General features: G+C 37.9%; 1 protein-coding gene across 13 annotated transcripts in view; it reads right to left on the bottom strand.

Moving 5' to 3' along the window:
• SYNE1 (spectrin repeat containing nuclear envelope protein 1) overlaps positions 1–20,380 on the bottom strand; it is a 406,416-nt gene that overhangs the window by 116,955 nt on the left and 269,081 nt on the right. For 10 of the 13 annotated variants that reach the window (XM_039851327.1, XM_039851325.1, XM_039851326.1 and 7 more), the window contains 7 exons: positions 18,779–18,952; positions 15,994–16,185; positions 7,881–8,015; positions 6,820–6,929; positions 2,566–2,722; positions 392–523; positions 29–184 (listed from right to left, as the gene is read on the bottom strand). In XM_039851327.1, coding sequence (XP_039707261.1) covers positions 29–184; positions 392–523; positions 2,566–2,722; positions 6,820–6,929; positions 7,881–8,015; positions 15,994–16,185; positions 18,779–18,952 — 1,056 coding nt within the window. The remainder of the gene's footprint in view (positions 1–28; positions 185–391; positions 524–2,565; positions 2,723–6,819; positions 6,930–7,880; positions 8,016–15,993; positions 16,186–18,778; positions 18,953–20,380) is intronic. The other 3 variants (XM_039851332.1, XM_039851318.1, XM_039851320.1) reach the window with 1 other exon arrangement.

Here is a 20,380-nt window from a genome sequence, read left to right as displayed (position 1 = left end):
ACCCCCAGGCACAAGATGCCAAACTTACCTCTTGATTGAAGAGACAAGTTTCTGTTTCTTCCGGTAAAAGTGCTGTGGCAACAAATAAACGTTCCTCAACATCATCCAACCAAGTAGAGGTGGCCGAGACCCCATCGTATAACTTCTGTTCCAAGTGAATGTTCTGCTTCTTTGTCCCTCCACCCTGGGGGAAAATAAAGGAGGGCGGGGACAGTAATTAATTCCAGTGTTTTGAGAAATCAAAGAAAAATATCAGGAGGAGACTCTGGGAACCAACGGGTGATGCCGTCTCGGGGCTGTTTACTAGGGTCGGGTCTCAACGGTTCATGCCCAGGGTGGAACAACTTTATGGAGGTCAAGGTCTGTGAGCAAACCAGGAGCACAGCCCTACCTGGGAGGAAACTTCCTCAAAGGCCTGGTTCAATCCATCCAGCAAAGAAGTCACTGCAGATTTGTCTTGGGTCTGCCCTTCCCCTTTGTACAGTGGCACACCAGACAGGAGCCGACTGGGCCTGCTGTAAAGCTGGAGAAACACACGGGCAGCTGAGTTAAGACAGTGTGCACTACATCCGGGTGTTTTCATTTAGAATTGCTCACATCGAAGCGGATGCTGGATCTTCCGGCCTTATGAAAACCTCTTCCCTGTCTTTTCTCCCTTCCTCACACCGAAGAGAAGGAAACAGCTTAAGAGGCACTTTGTACAAATGACCAATGATTCTTGAAAGAAATTACTCATCAAATGTCATAAAATAAAGAACAGTCAATGCTTTCCATTTCTAACTCCATGGGGAAATGAGACATGAACATGAACCTCAACTTTAACAGTCCAGGTATCGTGTGAGAATGTCAGTGGCTGCAGGAGGAGGTTTTCCCTGTAAGTCCCATGGAGGATGCCAGGGTGTGAGCACGGCACTGACAGAGAGAAGAAGTGGCTCTCTGAGCTTAGAGCAGGTGGTGGACGAGACGTCCGGTAAGTCTGCAGTGCTGGATGAATCACACAGGTGCTTCCAGGTGAACGGACTATAGGTGGAATCCAGGGATTGAGCACATTGAATAACACACTTAACGAATGGAGAATAATAAGCGTGGAATATTACCAGAAATATCCCAGATTTATCTGAATAAGACAGTCAGAAAAGACTGCACTCCCTGATTTAGGGCTGAAAATATCCCCCCAGTCAAAAGAATCGGGAAATACTATAACACGAAGGTGAGATAGCAATCGAGTCCAGGAGGGCTACGTCTGAAGCAGAAATCAAAGAATTCAGACGTTTGATCAGGGGTGTGAAGAAGGCTTCATTCAAACATAGGCAGGAGGTCCATGCAAACATATAGGGCACCACTCGTCTGGGACAACAGCCTCTGGGAATGGAGCTTTATACTCCCCAGGGCCAGAGCTGGGACTATTCCTGTGGACAGCGGCCAAGAAGGCACTTCAGCAGAGAAGGAGAGTGAGAAAGCGTGGCATGCCACAAGATTTAGCAAAATGAGGTAGAAATGAATGGCTCTGGAGGGACTTAGACGAGGTTCCCCATAGATGAGGGGACACGTTATGACCTTTAGACCGCCTCCTTTCAGGCCATCCTGGCAGTCATACCTGCTTCGCGGCACCTGCTCTGTCAGCTCCTGCCTGTCCTCCTCAGATGCTCTGCACTGACTGATGCCCTTCATCTGAGGTTCAGCCTCTCCCAGCCCCTCAGCTAATCCTGCCCAGAGCCATGAGAACAGCAGCTTCCAAAGGGAAGTTCTAGAATTTACTCTGATAAAATGTCTGTTATGAAATGCTCCAGGTGAGCACTGAGGGCTCAGGACCCAGGACTAGGTTTCCATCTTCAAAATCCTGCTTGGGCCATAGCTGTGGTGAGCATCGCAGGCTTGCCCAGGTTCCTGGCCTCACTCACTAGCTCTCCAAGGGGTCGATTCGTCTGACCCTCTGGCTTCTGCTCAGAGTGAACTAATGGCAATTGTCTTCCTGGGACATTCTGTTGCTATATTCAATTCCATTGGATTTGACTTGCTGGATGGAACCAAGTCCAGCATCACACAGCACCTGCCCATCTCAGGACCCAGACTGCAGATGACAGTTCTAGCTGATCACTGGCTTCCTCTTCCTTTTAGACCCCCCAAGATCCCAACATTTCTCATTAAGAAATGCTTCTGAAACTATTAAATACTGGAAGCTGTGATGAAAAATAAGATAACATGACAATTTAGTTCTAGATTTTTGAGATTTCTTTTGTCCTACATACATAATCTTTGATTTACATCTATAATTTTTAAAGTTGTAAAAAAATGGAGGCCACTTAAAATTTAATGATAGGCTAATGAGTAACCAAATATTAATTATCCCCAAGGAAAACAATATCCAGAAATCAAATTTTCACACATAAATTTATAATTGTTAGGGGAAACAGGCTTGTTGTTAAGAAAAATGCAGGATAAATCATTTGTTTCACGTCTTATTTTGGAATTGATAAAAATGTAGATGATTGTACAGTTATATTCTCTCAGCAAGGTTGTACATCTTTTATATGAGTTAATATAGAAAAGTAAAATGTTTGATACCACTTGCTCTTGTTCCTGTTCCAGAACATTCTGTAGTAGTTTCTGCTTTGTACTAAATTCTTGATGTAGGCTTTCCCACTTCATTCTCATCTGGTCTTCAGCAGGCGATTTCTCCCCTTCCATCCCCAACTCCTGGGATAACACATCAGGTTTTTCGCTATTAGAAAAATAAATAAGTTTACAATGTGTGCAAAAATGTGGTAAGTTCTAGGTACTAGATCTGGTCTCTAAAATTAGAACCAGATTATTTCAGTCATTAGTTTACACTTTAAAATATAAATTAATGTACAAAATTTGAGACTAAACATAAAACAAATATATTCTTACTCATAACTGAACCATGAGCACAATAATACTTAAAAACATACACTGACAATAGCTCAGTATTTGAGATATAAATAATTGTAACTTTTAGAATCAGAAAGTGTGTGGGCTTTGACAAATAGCCCACGAATGAATCCAAAACCAGTAAAAATGCTACTTAGTCTATCGAGAATCTTTACCTCGAGTCAAAAACCGAACCAAACCAAAACATAACAAAGAAACAAACAAAAAAAAACTACAGACCAGTTTTCAGGACATGGAATAGGAATAGGAAACATGGAAAAAAGTGGCTGCACATCACTCTTAAAGGCAGGCACAGTGTAACAGCCGAGAAAGACTATGGCCTGTGGGGTGAGACAGATCTGAGTTTGAATTCCTGGCTCCAGCCCATTATATGTGTTGACTTTGAATAATTTGCTTCATTTCTTTAAGCCTCAATTTTCTCATCTTTATAATGATAGTGGATCTATTTTGCAGGATTGTGAGAATTAAAGTAAGAGAAGATATGCACGATGCCGATAACCCTATTTGGCAAATAACAGACAGTCAGTAATTGGAGCCTGATGATAATGATAATGTTAATGAAAAGAATCTAGGGGACCTGAGTTCTAATAGCTCCTAATTCAGCAGGAGTTTTGAAGTCCTAACTAGAATGATGACATCTGAAAGGCACATTAGACAGTAATTATTATTTTGACAGGAACTTTTGATCAAATAGAAAAAAATTACAAGTTCATTGTCAGGATAATACTAGGCACCACCCCAAAGCCAATTCTTCTCAGAATAATTGAATACGATAGTATTCTCTTTTTTTTAAGATAAGTCTGTTGATGTTAAGCCTTAAAAAATGTTATCTACAAGCCTATGATACAGGAATTATACTTCTAGGATATAACTTAAAGAATCTGTCCCACTCATGCAGTTAGAGACATGTGAGAAGGTTAAGTTCAACAATGCTAGTAATAGCAAAAAAAGAAATGGCAATGATGTAAATACCCATTAATAAGGAAATGAGTGAATAAATTATGTTCACAAGATAAAATACTACTAAGCAATTACAATGAAAGAACTAGATCTATGTGTATCAATACGAATTGATCTAAAAAAGTAATGTTGAGTGAAAAAATGCCAAAATAAAATTGATACCTCCAGTTCATTTATTATATTAGTCTCTGGACTTTTCTGTGTGTTTTTAAACAATCTTTTAAAATTAAAAAAAAAAAAAGTCAAAGTATTTGTGAAATTAAATACCTTTATTGTGCTATCTTTTGTGATGGTGGACTGTATAGTTCATCACTTTTAATTCATTTATGTTCGTAAAACGATTTAGAACCAGGAGATATTTACTATCTATATTCTTATATTCAATCATTGACATGTACAAAATATTACCAGCCAATCAGTCTTAAATTAGACCGTAGCTTTTCATTTCTCATGAAAAATATTCTTCTTTCCTTGCTATTTGTAGCAATTTCCAGTTGAGTTTTCTTAGTAATCTTGGAAGGAGCACTGTCATCAATCCTCTGATATGTCACATAGTCCCTATTTATATATTACATTTGTACCTTTGAAGCAGGTCATGCCTCTCTCATCAAGGTTTTCTCACATAAACCAATTCGCAATTGATAGTCTTAGAAAATCAATTAATAAATTAAAGGCTGACTATAACGTTTTTCTCATAGCAAAGTTATTATGTTCTTTAAAATAAATATATAATATTTTATGTAAATATATATAATGCATATTTTTTTCTTTCGGCTTCTGGATTTTGCTTAATTTATGGTTGTTTGTTTGCTTGGTATATTTACCCAGTGGCTTGAACTGTAATCAACTAGTATTAAAGGTGACTTTTCCAAAGAATTTGTATAAAAATTAAAGCATTTGTAAGAATCTTGAAAGTGAACCTTGTACAGAATGTCACTATCACATGGCAAATTTCTCTTTAAAATATTTTTATACTTCGAAGAGCAATTTATAGTTTTTTGCCTTTTATCTGGGTCCTTTCCAGAGCTAAGGGCCAAAGAAAGAAACAAAAAAATCATGGTAAGAAAGCTGCAGAAGAGGCACTCCGCTTATTTTTGTAACTATGCATATGATGAGGTGCCAGTGTGTGGATGGGTTCTTTGTTTAAAAAAAAATATATCAGAGTTCGGCAAAAATATTCAGAAAACTATGAGGGATGAATAAACATCTTAGAAGAACTGGGATCAGGACAAGAAATGCAAAGTGAAGGTAAGTCATGACTCAGAATCAGCATGGAAAGAACGGCGTTTGTCATTTCGAATTTACAGACACATATGTGCGGTCTTAATGGCATTTTTAAGAATGATGGACGACAGAGACTTTTTAAACCTCATTATATTTTAGCACAATTTTTACAGATTTCGGGTTATTTTATTGGAATTCTTGACTATAGATGTCATAGCAGTATTCATTCCTATTCTTTTAAATGGATATTTATTAGTTCTATCAAATTTTTTGCTGCTTTTTGTTTTATTTTTCTTTCCTTGAATGCCTTCCTATTTCCTATATATTCTGTCATAATATGTCTATCGCATTTGATTTCTCCCTGTCATTTTGCCCCTGGAATTCTTAAGTGTGTGTATATATATGTGTGTGTGTGTGTCTATACAGATACACACACATACACACACACACTCAATTCTGCTGTCATATGTCAGCAACATATGTTAGCATTTATTAAACAGAAAAAAATGGAAGAAAATCTCCAAATATGCCCTCTCCAAAGTTAGTTTTGATAATCTACATTTTATTCTGTTCTTACCCACACATACACTATACATTCGATTTTATATCACATATGTACTTAATATCACAGATACATTTTCTGATGATGTCATAGAAACTTTTGTTAAGATTACCAATGTATAAAATTTTTCTTAGGCTTTTTTTTTTATACTAGTGGGCATTTCTACCTTTTCAATTATTTGGTATCATAAATAATATTTCAAAAATTATCTTTAGAATATGTATTTCTTCTCTCAGGTTATTTCCTCTACATAAGTGTTCAGAAGTAAGAACTGGAGCCAATAGAGTTAGAGCGATTTGCCATATTACCTACAGTTGCCAAAGGAAACTACTAAATCATAACCCTTAGCAATATAGGGACACAGGTTTCACTGAAACTTCTTTTTTCAGTGTTTTAGATGTGAAAGAAAGTTTTCCTGTACATCCTCTCAGTTGACATTCACAGCTTCCACAACCCTTCTGTGATGAAGGTAGTCAATTATCATTCTAATTCTACAGAGGAGCAAACCAAGGCTCAGAGCTCAGTGACTCATCCGTGGGGATAACTGTAGAACTAGACTAAAACCCAGACTAAAAAGACAGGGATTCTTCCACTCTGCTGCGGTTCCTTTTCCTTCCAACCTAAACCAAAATCTTCGACTTGAAAATTCTCCAACTTCCTTAACTTTTCTTTTAACACTTTACTTTTCTGAGTGTAAGACGCCAAACCAGGACTCAAAGCTCAATGACTTTGCAGGTAGAAATTATAGAAATAGATCATCGAGAAAAATCAAGATATTTAGGGGAAGATAAGCTCTTGTAAAAAAAATAAATAAAAAAGGTTTTGCTGTTAGAAACATCATGGACCTAATTTTAAAATGTATTTCTTATTTGAGTTTGAAGAATGAACTCATAAGTAATCTTCTCTGGACAGATATATCGAGCACACTGGAAAGAGGGCAAACGAGTTAGCCATCATAATTACTAGCTATGCTCATCCTGTGCAACAAAATGTTCAAAATGCAAGTAAATTTAATACAAAGAGAAAACAAAATGATTAAAATGTTACAGATGTTTAAAATAAAATTTTGAGCGAGGTGTTTACATTTCTGTTTACATTTTCTGACTTACTGTCAGAAAAACTGTAAGGGGAAGAGAAAGTTAAGGTGTTTGGAAACATACCCAACGCCACCAGAGGTCTCTGCAGCTGACTGCTGGGTTAGAATCTCCTCTCCACGACTGGCTACTGAACGGAGGAGGCTCTTCTGCTCTGCTAACTCCTGCTCCAGCTCCTGCTCAAGGAAAAGGATGAACGAAAACATCTCCGTTAACTTATGAGTATCATCTATAATTATAGATCTATGTCTACAAAATTCTTAGAAAACTCTTGTAGTAAGTTTTCAAGTTTGCACATTGCATAAAAGGTGTGGTTTAGGTAAATGCTCAAATAGCTCTCTAAAGTACTCTCTAGCTTTTTTGGTTTGATAAAAAGATATCTGAAAAAATCTTGGGTGAAAAAAAAAATCGATGAGAAATGAAAATTTTGCTGGGCAATGGTGCCCTCAAGTGGTACAAAACGGACTTCGATTTTTCAAAGTCAATATTGCCTTGTTCTAGCTGATAGATCCGGGACAGCAGAAGCTCTCGTTAATTCTCCCACTTTATAAATGTGATTATCAATGGATTTGGTTTTACTTTCCCATTATTTATGATAAATGCCTTTATTCTTTGAAAAAGTAAATTAGTTTAATGTGCCCTATACAAAAAATCAAGGTAGCAAAGAGAAACCATTTTTATTCTTTAGAGCTCATTTGTTTCACTAGGCAAAACTTTCTATCCTATTTTGTGATGGAACCTACTTGAAAGTGGAAAAAAAATTGCATTTCTTTTAAAAAAAAGACATGTAACTGAGACATCATTTCTTAGAGTCTTTCTGAGGTTTGCATTATATAAAATAGACTCAAATTGGGACAAGTCTGAAAATAAAGTAGGTAACCTTGATAAGGCAGATTATAATTGTTATTCTGATTTTAAAGCTTTTCTTGAAGAATAGACTGTAAAAGGACCTATCATTCCAGTGGTCCCAAGTAAGTACACTGAAACAGCTGGGACTAGCTTCTGTCCAGAGAAGAGAAAGGGGCACCCTGTGTATAGTACAGTGGTAACTCGACCTTCTAAAACACTTCTCTCAAGGCATTTGCTTGGCAGACCTGCAGGCTAGAGAGAGGTAGGAAATGCTTTACTTTTTGTTGCTGGAGACTGCTCTGTCGCTGGTGGGCCCATGTGGTGCGAGCTTGGGCCAGCCATTCCTGGACACCGGGGCTCTGAGTGGCAGTTGGGTCAACATCATTCTCCTCCTTCTCTTGTGCTGTTCCCTGCTTTTAACGAGGCAGAAATCAAGCGTCATATTACCCACAGGAAAACCTTAACCGAAGCAGAGTGACAAGTACTTTAGTGTGGTCTGTGTAATACCAACGTGGCTCCATTTGGATGTGAAACCACATTTAATAATAATAATAATAATAATAATAATAATAATAATAATAAAATGGTAACACAAAACCCATCGAATTTATGGCCTTTGCAGGAGGGAGACTAATCAATAGATGATTATACTCAGAACTGTTTAAGGAGGAAACTGCCTATTTAGAGGCAAGGCTTTTTAGCTGACTGATGTGGTCACCAGATGTTATTCAAAATTTTTTTACAAGAATATAGTAACTCTAAATCTCACTTCCTTTACTGTTACCACCAGGACCAGACCCATCTGCTGCAACTGCTGGCTTTGATAAAGGTTGCTAAAGAAGACAAAGTCATTAATTATTACCTCAGCAAGAATGGACCCTTCCTGCTTGATTATGCTGCTGAAATTTCAAGGGCCCTAACATACTGATATCAGCATGGAATTAGTTCTGAACGAGAGCCTTACTGTTCACGTATGTGCATATGTCAAATGAAAAAAATTGCACAACTTTAATATAACTCATTCACTAAATACTTATTAGGCACCCACTGTCTGTCAGTCAGTCCCTGTTCTAGGCACTGGGGATACTTTGCAAGGACACAGACAAGGGCCCTGCTGGGGAGACAGACAATAAACCAACAAGATAAGGTAAGACGATGATAAGAGCGACAGAGAACAGGAAACTAGATGATGGGACAGAGAGTGATAGGGAAGGGTTTCCAAGACTAGGCATCTTCAGAGGAGATAACTGCCCTGGGTAATGAATGAGAAACCGCAGCCTGGCACAGACGTGGGGGAGGGCCCTGCAGGCCTGGGGAACCGCTGGAGCAAAGCCTGTTGGGGGCAGAGGCTTGGCCTCCCACACAGAGCGACTACAGTGGAGGGGCCGGTGTGGCTGGAGCACAGGGGCCAGAGAAGCGGGGCATCTTGTAGACTGGTGCCACAGAGGAGTCGTCCTGCCATCTAGTTCCAGAGCTGCTGTTACTGTGCTCTGATTCTTCATCACCCAATGTGACCCAGCCGCTTCAGCTCATCTGGCTTGACTGCCCATAAAAACCCTTCTGTTCCTTTAAGTTTCAGAAATTTACACTAACTATTACAGGGAAATGGATGGGGTCTGTTTAGCCTTCTGTCTTATTCATTAGAATATCATAATGAAATTTAAAATGTCTGAGATAATGTTGAGATAATGCCCTTGGCAGCATTGGCATTGGTGCTTGAAAGTAAATGAACCGAAAGAAACCATGAAACCTACAGGTAATATGATCCTCTCAGACTCTGGGCCACCTTAGCTCACAAGTGCTTCCTTTCCCTTAAGACGATCCAGCCTCCCAGCCAGAGAATGGGTGTAGGTAGGAAAATGGAGGTGCCATTGGTCAAGAATATACTATCTGCACTCGGCAGGACCTTCAGAACGAGTGATCAGTGACACCGAGTTTGGGATACTCCCCACTCCTCCAGGAATCCCTCCCTCAGAAACACAGGGATTTCCTGAAGGTGGGTGTTGTGGGGTGGATGAACCCTCTTCCAGGACGGATGCCCATAAGTTTCTACATGAAACAGATTCTCTCCCAACTCAAAATGCACCCAGATCTTCTGGCAAGGATGAAATCGCAGGTCGACAGGGGCCTGTAGAGAATGACCCCAGAAGAAATCAGTGCATGAGACTGGAAGTTGTCCCCAGTCAGAGCCGCTCCAGCTGGTGAAACAGTGGCCATGGCCTTGACCTACTGACTCTCTTTCGTGGGATCCAGTCACCTCCCCTCTGCTCCACTCCCCAGCAAAGGTTTGTTTGCAGAGCCCCCACCTGAAGACTCACATGGGAACTTCTCAGCACTGCCTTGCCCCTCCAGGCAGGTTACTTCTGTCTGACTAAGAGCTCTCCTTCCAAATTCTTCACACCAAATTTGTGCTTGGAAAACAGACAATTGCAGTGTTGGGTCTTAAGGACAGCTTACCCACTCTTACATGCACAGGCACAGGCTCAGATTCTGAGACTTAAAAGTCTACGAAGGCGAGTCATGTTTGACTCACTGAATCCACAGCTTTAGAGAAAAAGAAATTAATGAGGCATCAAAAGTGGAAGCCTAGTATGTATTTTCTAGGTGAGTAGGTTGGTTTTTAATTTAGTGAATTTTTCTGACTGATTTAGTCATTTTGAAACATGACACTTGGACCACAGGAAACAAAAGGATTAAGAATCCAGCTCAGATTTCATCCCCTTCTCGGGATGAGAAGGCACTGAGGGAGGAAATGAAATAATAATTACTCTCTCTGAGGTTTGATAACAGTTTTCTCCCCTGACTAGGAAGTACAGTGACTTCTGTCCCCAGAATCCTCCTTGGGTGGAGCTATATAAGCTGTTTATTTTGGAAATACTAGAACAGTAATCACTTTTGCCAGGAACATTCTTTGGAAGATTAGTGAGGATTGGGGAACGCTAAATGTGACATAAAACATTTATTTATAAAACATTTCATTATTTATATAGGGCTAAGTCTCTGCTCCATGGATGGATAATAATGTGTGAAAGTAACCTAAACTTTTATGAAGAAAGATACAAGGTAATTCAAGAGATATTATTATATGAAGTATGTGTCCCTTCATGTACAGAAGAAATCTGTTGGGTGGGGCGGGGGAGAGAAACTAAAGAGATTGAGTGTTCATTGATATGAATGGAAGTCCAATTAGTTAGAAAAGAATGGCTTTAAAAGATATCATTTTATAGATAAGTAACACTGTGAAAGGATGTACTTAAGGCCATACACAACCTAGGAAGGTATTCCAACTCTCCTGAATCATGCAAATCCCACGAATGTCTACATTCCAAGGAAGATTTTTTTCCTCCAATTAATTTCTGATTAACTCCGAATTTTCTACATGAAGAGAAATGATCCTTTTCATGGCAACAACATAAACAGGGCTACTTTTAGTCCTAGAGTTAGAAAAATAATCTCTTCGAAAAGTTCTGATTATTAAAAAAAAAAAAAACTATCAAAATGTATATGTTGGAAACTCATTGAAGATGAAAGATGATGAAATTCTTAAATGTTTTAAAAATAAATGATGACCAGGTTCAATGCAGTAAAACGTTACCACATTTTCCTCGCTCTTGCAAGCGGAATCAGGACTTCCCTCGATCTGAGAAATTTCTGTAGCCACAGCCAGATCTGCCGCTGCAGGAGCAGGGCAGCTGCTGTCAGCGTGCTCAGGCCAGCCCTGACCAGTCTCAAACCTGGCCTTCGAGCCCGTCAGGAATTCCTGGGCTCCCAAAGAATGCGATGTGCAAACTGTTAATTGTCGTTATTAATGATTATACTCGCTGTGATTTGAGCACTTAACTGAGAGCATTACTTGCATTAAAATCCTCGGAATTTTTTAAAGTTAAATACTCTAATTATCCCTATTTCATGGATGAGAAAACAGATTTATAAGAAAGGTGAGGGAAGTTCAAGGATCTCGCCCCAGGTCACAGAGTTACTAACTGGTGGGACCAAGCTGGGGGAGACTTGAGGACAGTGGTTTCAAAGTGACAGCCCAAGGACCGAGGCTGGCTTCTGGATATGCTTTGTTTGTCACATAAATGATTTTAAAATTTTAGAATTAAGTGTCATTGTTTCAAAATTGGGAGATTTTAGATAGAAATCCCAAATTCCTTTTTCTGGAAGATCTAGCATTGCCGCCTGCAAATTTTTGTATGAGCAATAGCTGGAGCTGGGTAGCAGCTGCTTCTCTGACAGAGACCAGCTCGCCGAGGTCCTGACTAGGCCTGCTCCACTCGTTTGTAATCCCTCCCCAGGCCCTGAGGCCTTGGAATCTGCCCTACCTGTTTAATCCCTATCTATGCCTGTGTGTCAGGCTGTCCCTTCCATTCCTACCTGCCTCTAGGGTAAGGGTACAACTAGAGCTTTATAAGTGAGAACTATCCCAGATATTAAACCTTGAAGTCTTTTCCTTTGTTTTGCTTTCTTTGGAGATTAATTAAATTCATTCACACACTACCATTTTGGCAGGAGGGTGGGGATGCATTAGATTGATAATGCCTTTTAATAAAACTAAGGGAGTTAATATATAATTTTACAGTTTGAAAATCATCCTAGTTTTCTTCAATTTTTAACGCTTTTTGTTTTAATTCATAAAGTCAGATTGAGTGTGAATCTTAACGTCTGTAAATTTAAGGTGAAAACTTGTATTTTGTCTCTATTTGCATTTATTTCTCCAATAGTGAGTCCAAATATCTTTTCATTGGTTCATTGGCCATTTGTATTTCTTTTCTTTTGAATTATCTTATCATATTTTTTATCCATATTTTTATTAGGTGACCTTTTCTTATTGATTTATGAATGATTTGTGGAAATGAAGAATATTAATTACTTGTGTGAATTTCAGAGTTTCTTCCCCATTTGTCCATGTCTTCTAATTTGGTTAATACTTTTCTGGTCATACAGAACTTTTAAATTTTTTGTGTAGTACTTTTAAAGAAATTAAAGTTCTGGTAAAGACTCCATCTTAAGGTTTTGTTTTGTTTTTTTTTTTAAATACCCACATATCCAGAACTTTTCAGGTTTAATTTTTATATTTAAATTTTTGATCCACCTGTGACATATTTTTTTTTCTAATAAAGAATGAGATAGAAAATCCAGGTTATTATATGTCAAGTGGATCACCTACTGTATTATTATTTGCATTGTGAATCATATTTTATCCACTGTTTTGAAATGCCACATCATTTATCAAATTCCCTTATATACTGTAGCCTCCTTCTGGAATATTTATTCTGTTTAATTTTTTGTTCATCCATTTATTGTGCCAATACCAAAGTATTTTAATTATAATATTGTATTTTAATATATGATAAAACTCATTAGTTCCTTATAAATCTTCATTTTCAGAATTTTATGGTTATTTCATGTTTATTTTATTCCATGTAAGCCTCATATCATTTTGTCACATTCAAAAAATATACAGGTCATATTTTAGTTGAGAAAAACTTATGCACTATTAGAAGAAGAACTGATATCTTTAAAATATTGTAGTCTTATCTAAAAATAAAGTTTCTCTCTCAATTTTTTCACATTTTTGGTATTATCAGTTAGGTTTTAAAATGTTTGTTAAAATTCCAAATATTTCATATTTTGTTGGTATTATAGATGGGAAATTATCATATATTATTTCTCTAACTTTTTTTGATTCTCTATTTTATCTTTTTACTAAGCCAGTCATCTTATTAAATCCTTCCAATGCTTCTAATAGTTGCTGTAGATTAGGTTTGATGTTTCAGATCACATAATCACACAATTGGCAAAGAAGTGAAAATATGTCGTTTAGTCTAAAAAAAATCACCATTACACTGAGAAAATAGACAAAATCACAGTGAACGTCCATTAAGTCTCCACCACGATATTTGCGCCCTGGCTCCTGCCAGCATCTGCACTCAGATACAGGTGTCTCCCTCCCTCCTGATACTGTAGTTCTAAGATCACGCCCTCCTCGTTGATCCTACCTTCTCCCTCCTGCAGAAGAAAATTGTTTTGGCATTCTCACTTTTTTAACATCAATTTTTCCTCTACTGAGTTATTTCCATCTACATGGAAACATGTCATTATTCTTCTGATCTTAAGACAAAGCGGATTTCTCTTGACCCACTTGGTATAGCTAATTCCCTTCCTCTGCTCCCCTCTGCAGCGAGACTCCTGTGTTACCTACACTGCCCGGCTCCCACGTCTCTCCTCGCCGTCTCGCTTTTATTTCAGAGTGCCTTCTGCCTCTACTCTGCCACTGAAACAGAGCTGCACGTGGCTAAACCCAGTGGTCAGGTGTCAGTCCTCATCTTACCTCACTGATCTTCAAGTGGCTTTGAGGAAGCAAAATCTCAGTCCTCCTCCCACTTCCCTGGTTTCTCCTTTTTAATCTTTTTCTTTTTCTTTCTTTTTCTTTTTTTTGGCAGGATCCTCTACATCTTCCAAACTCAACACTGGAGTGTCCCAGGGCTTGGTTCCAGGACCTCCGTCATTATCTCTCCTCACTCCCTTGGTGATCTCATCCAGTCTCCTGCTTTTAAGGGCCACCTACAGGCAGATGACTCCAGTGTACATTTCCCCCCTGAATTCCAACTATTACTAACATTTTATAGGCATTTCGAACTTAACTTGTCCAAAATTAAACTGCTGGCCTAACTACTCTTTCTCCCCCCAAATCTGTTCCTCAGATACAGCTTCCATCTTCTCAATTATACAGAATCTGAGACGTTTCCATCACTTCTCTCTGCCTCTATACTCTGCCTTATTCCTTCTAACTGGTCCCTCAGCTTCCACCCTGACCCCCTACAGTGGTTGAAATCTGATCTTGTCATTCCTCTGTTCTCAAATACCCCAATGGCTTCCCATTTTCCCCAGGGTAAAAGCCAAAGTCCACATGATGCCTACAACGATGCCTTTGCACCCTGGGTCCCCCGTCACCTGTCTGGCTTCATTTGCCACCACTCTCTGCTTGCTCACTCCGCACTGGCCACCCTGGCCTCCTGGACCGCAGCAGAAATGATCTCACCTGGGAGCCTTTGCACGTGCTTTCTCCTGTGCCTGGAACCCTCTCCCTTCACGGTCACGTGATTCACGCCTCCAATGTAATCTTAGGGAGGCTTCTGCGGCCACCCTGCTTGAACTATAAATCTGCCCCCGCCCCCGCTCCTTTCCCTGACTTATGGTATTTCACCTGTAGCTCTTACCACATCTTCTAACTTAGTAGATAGATACTAATATTTTTAAATTGCATTTATTATCTGTCGCCCCCAACCATAATCCTTTGCAGATAGAGATATACAGATGTAGATATAAATAGTTGTTTTTGACACCCCTTCGCTCTGTCTTATAGAATAGTAGCTGGCACATAGTGGATTCTCAATAAATATCTGCTTATTTTGAATAAGATAGTAATAGTAATATCTATTTTGTAGGGACTAAAAAGAACGAAACAGAAATATTGGACAAGAACAGTATGAAAGGCGCATGGAGATAAATCTGAGTAAAAGTGTTCTAAAGTTCTTATGTTGATCTGGAGAGAATTAAGATATAAACTTAGAATTTGTTAGATATATATGCTAAGAAGTAGAGGGTAAAAACAAGAAAGAAAAGCATTAAACCACTTAAAACAAGATTAAAAAAGAGAAAGAATAGTAGAAAGAGCAGGAAATAATAGGAAAAAAGTGAGATGATAAAGGTATGAACATATCAGTAATCACAACAAATTTAAATGGACTAAACACACCCTTTAAAGGTTAGAGATTTTCTGATTACATACAACATTTAAAACCAACAAAACATAGCGAAATGTTCTTTAAAAGAAGCAAATCTGAAACTTAAGGATACAGAAAGGGTGACATCAAAGGAAAGTTAAATGATCTACTCCCAAAAGCTCTAGGAATACAAAACAAACATCACTGTAAGGGAAGGTTAAGGTCGCCACATGAGAGCAAATGGTTCAATTCACCTGGAATATACAAGTCTAAAGTTGAGGGCCCTAGTAAAAAAAGTCTGAGTATACCTGAGGAGTAGAATGTAGGAGAAATAAAAGAAAAATATTTAAAATGTTATAGGACATCTTAATTCATGACCTAGGTTTAAATGTTTTTTTTTAAAACTGTGTATTTGCTAGATTCGGGTATTTCTCTTCTTTTCCTACATTATAATCTTCGGGTCTATGGATTTAAATAAACCTTATAAAACCTATTTGAAAAATCTATGTTAAAGTCTGTGTAAAGCGGGCGTGTTCATAAGTACCTGTCATTCCCACCTTTTCTTTTATATGGCACAGGCTCAGAAAAGGCATGCCAGCAGTGCACAAGTATTCAGCGGCACCTGCAGCACTGCCTTGCTGTCAGAGGCTGCAGCCCTCACCTGGATGTTGAGCTGTTTGTCATGCAGTGCTCTCTGCAGCTCCAGGAGGCTCCCCTTGAGGGTTCTCAGCTTCGCTGCCAGCTGCTCAGCCTCGTCCTTTCTGCGAGCCTTGCCCTCCAGAAGCAGGTTGTCATTGTGGACCGAGAGCTCCGATAAGGCCACCACCTTCTGCTCAATTTCCACCAGCATGTTCTGGGACAACAGAAATAAGGATGACATTCACACCCTCTGGCAGCCTCTGCAAAGACCGTTTCTCACAGCGAAATGCAACACTTCCTCAAGTCTTCCACCAAAAGAACATGCCTTCATGGGGTTTTTCCCCTAGTTTTCCTATAGCCTTGAAGAATAGTATATGGGTTTTTAAAAATTCCTTGAGCATCTTAATTTTTCTCTTATTTAAGATGAGCTATTATATGATGAAAATCATATTGGAAAAAACACATGGAAAGCCCACTTAACCAACAGATAAAGAGAAAAGACCATGCCTTGGTGTTATCTCAATTATTTTATGATATTACTGTTAGATTGTGATGCTTATGGCTAATAATAGTAAAGACTTTACATGATCGAAACTTTTCTTGTTAATTTTCAAAGGATTCTTTTTCAAAACATTGCTTCTTTGGGTTGACTTTTTATTTTTCTGATCGTTGCTCTTATATCTTTTTATTTATTTATTTACTTTGTTTCTTCTGTGACGTATTTTTAACCTTACATTTCTGAAAGTCTCCCTAAGAATTTTACTTTCACTTTCTGCGACAACTCTCTAGTGCTGCAGGTTTTCTACTAAAATGGAGGCTAATCCAGAGAAGAAGCAAAATTGTCTCCCTTCTTTCAAGGCAAGACTTAAAACAAAAACTAAAACAAAGCAAAAAAAAAAAAATCTAGCAAAACAAATAACACCTGTCTTATTTTCTACAGAAATTATTCTTTTTTTATACTCCTTTCCTCTGAACATTTTCAAATGTACTTTCTAATCTATCGAGTAATTTTCAACCAACTAATTTATTAATGAGAAAATATATTTTATTTCCCTGTACAAAACCAGAACTACTGACATGAACTTCTAAGAAGTAGATTTAATCCAAAAAGCTAGAACTAAATGGAAAAGTAAAATTTTTAATGAAATGGGATTTAAAGGATGATATACTGAAAATTATTTTGGGGAAATTAAAATAATTTTGTGCAGGACTGACTTTTGCAGTAAGCACAGCTGGCACAGTGCTGAGGGTCCATAATATTTTGGGGGGCCCAAGAAATGTCTTAATTGTAATTTCTTTTAAAGTCAGAATGAAAAAATGAATATAATAATAATGAATCCACTCTGGATCATATTAGACTTTGTATCGAAGCACTTATAAAATAAAAAATATAAATTTTAATATTTTTATAGAGGGAGGAGTCCATGGAAGCAAAGTTTTCAGGGCCCCAAAAGTCCTAATGTGGCCCCGATTAAGTGTAAAAGCCATACTTATAATTATATAACTGGTTTTGAATTGACAGAAGAAACGTTGTATACTTGTGTAATTCTGTATGCTTCTAGTTTCTAAAAATATTGTCAAAATGCCACTTTAATACTTTGTAAAAATCCTGAAATATATTATCTGAAGTATGGACTTTATGCATAACTATAAAAATAGAGATATCTAAAAAAGGGAGATGTGGGAGTAATGATAAAACATTTCGAAATGCTAGTGCATGTGGTAATTTCAAGTGTGAGAAGGAAATGCTAAAAATAGATGTCTCTTTTCAACAAGCAACTTTAGAAAAGATAATATAAAGAACGGAAAACAATAGCAGGTGTTTCTCTATTGTCTACCCTCAAGGCAGACAATAATAGTGCCTTGAATATATGCAAGTTGCCCAAAGAATTTGAAAATCCAAATTGTAATGATCATTATTACAATAAACTTCAAATCATACAAAGAATGACCCAAATGGCATACTATATATTAAGGAAAAAAACAGTGTTCATTAATTTAATGGTTTTTGCATATTTCTTTTGATGCCAAATGGGATAAATATGAAGTCATGCTTCCTGATACTTAACCCTGAAGATTAGGTAGGGTTTTCTAGAGACTTGCTAGTTAGTTAGTTGTGTGAAGTCTAATATGTTCATCATCATTGAAATTTGATGATTGGCACATGGGAGTTCAATATCTATTCTCTATACTTACATGTGTGTTTGAAATTAACCAAGAGGTAAGAAAATAATATTACGATAAAAATCTTAATGCCAATACTCCTGACATTAATTCCTAGAGACCTCACATCAGAGAAAGGAAATTCTCTGCTCCAAAGGCAACCTCCGTGTGTTTAGTCTGTCTGCCTAGAATGACTGTTTTTCCAAGTTTTCCAAAAAAGCATATCAGAATTCGAACCAAAACAGCAACAGAGCACCTAGGGACACTTCCCGCTGTATTTACCCACAGTCTGATTCTCTGATACGAATTCTTCTCATTGGCTTTGTATTTCTTTTAGCCTCCGTATATAGACACTATAAGTGTTTTTGTATCTATAGCCTTTTTAAAAAATGTCCCTTAGGAAGTTGAAGATTTTCTAAAGATTAGACATTATTGGTAAAATTTTTCAAAAGACTAAATTCAAGATTGGATTTCATTTAAGTTTTTATAAGGTATTGTTTTTCTGTTCTTTAAATATGTAAAGTATATGGGTTGTGAAAAATCCTGTATCTACATCAAGCCTTTCTTATTACGTTTTCTGTGTATTTTTACACTTAAAACCGTGCTTTGTGATTTGACATATTCCTTCGAGACCATTTTCATACCTGGCAGTCCACCAGCTGGGCGTCCATGTCCATGGGCTCCTCAGGCGTACCCAGTGCTAGGTCCAGAGTGGCCTTAGTGCTTAAGAGCCAATGGTCCAGCTCATCGACTTCAGAGCGATACCTCTGCAGGGCCTGCTCCTGTCTCTGCTCCTCCAGCTGATCATTTAACTTCTCCTAATGAATTAAGCAGAATGTAACATAGATCACCCGAGGGTAAAATTATTAGACTTCAACACAACAGACCAGTGGTTCTCAGCTCTGGCTGCACATCAGAACAAACTGAAATAATACTTATGCTTGGGCCGCATACTAGAACAGTAAATTAGAATTTTTGGAGGTGAGTCTCAAGATTAGTATTTTTTAAAAGCTAGTATTTTTTAAATCCTATGATTTTAATGTGCACCTAGAATTGAAACGTTCTTAAGTGACATAGTTGCAGGACCAGGCAGATCATGTGAATGATGGAAATCAATCAAAGATTAGAACAAAACAATGGCATAAGACAGCTGGTAAATGGCAGCAGGTACTTGACCTTGGTGCTGGGGAAACTGTAGGGAGTGGTGAAGACTGCGGCAAACTTGAAGGACATATGGTCCACCTAAAAAGGCAGCATGATGCCGTTTTAGGCAATTCATTCCTGCAAGAAGAGGTGGCCCAGTGTTACTGGTTTCTTGAGTGAAGACAGGAATTCAATGTTTTTGTTTAGATCTCTGGAATTTTTTCAATGATGGCAAATAATTTACATTTTAAAAAAATATCCAGGCCAATCATTTTATTTTGAAACTCCACAAGGGTTTTATAGAGTAACTGGGGACAATATTATAAATTAAAAATTTAATTCTTAAGGTACTCTAGATATCTTAAAATTTAGTTTATGAATAATTTACTATTTTTAAAATCAAACTTTTAAAAAATAGTTAAAAATAAAGATTAAACAGAGCAGACACGTCGCTTTTAAATTTCTCTCAAACGAGAAATAGACAAATATCTGATTTGACTAATCTTATAATAGGCATAATACGAAAAGCCCACACACTCAACAATAGGACCATGATTAATTGAATTATGCTATAACCAGTAGCTAACTAAAATAATACTAATGAGAAGTGTATCAGGAACTGATTATATCTTAGAGAAGCTGCTAGACAAGGAAACAGACACGCTAAAGGCCTTTATGGAGCCTCCAGTCTGACATCAAATATACGTAGGGCCAGGAATGATGGGAGAAAAAGGAAAATAACTTATTTTTAACACACAAGTTATTGTTACCAAAATTGCTCTCTCGATCAAATAATATTAAAGGTAAGTAACACGAACTGGAATCGCCAGAATAAATTTTCATGAACCAGTGTGCTCGCGTTGGCTGCCAGCAACCCAGTATTTATTGACTCGTCACAGCACCAGTAACGCTATTGACAAAATTCTCTTAAACATAGCAGACCATTGTGCAAACCTTCCACAATTTTTCCTCACAAGGCCTGTGCCTACCAAGTATTTGCTTTCCACATTCTCAATTTGTCATGCTGAAATGCGGCAGAAAAGGGAGAAAAGACGCATTCATGGCTCCACACTGACAGTGCTGTGCTCACGACACCCTCCCCG

This window comes from Pteropus medius, unplaced genomic scaffold (genome assembly GCF_902729225.1).
Source record: "Pteropus medius unplaced genomic scaffold, Ma_sr-lr_union100, whole genome shotgun sequence".
Taxonomy (NCBI): domain Eukaryota; kingdom Metazoa; phylum Chordata; class Mammalia; order Chiroptera; family Pteropodidae; genus Pteropus; species Pteropus medius.
The sequence above is the reverse complement of the archived record's forward strand: the minus strand, read 5'-3'. Positions and strand labels throughout refer to the sequence as shown.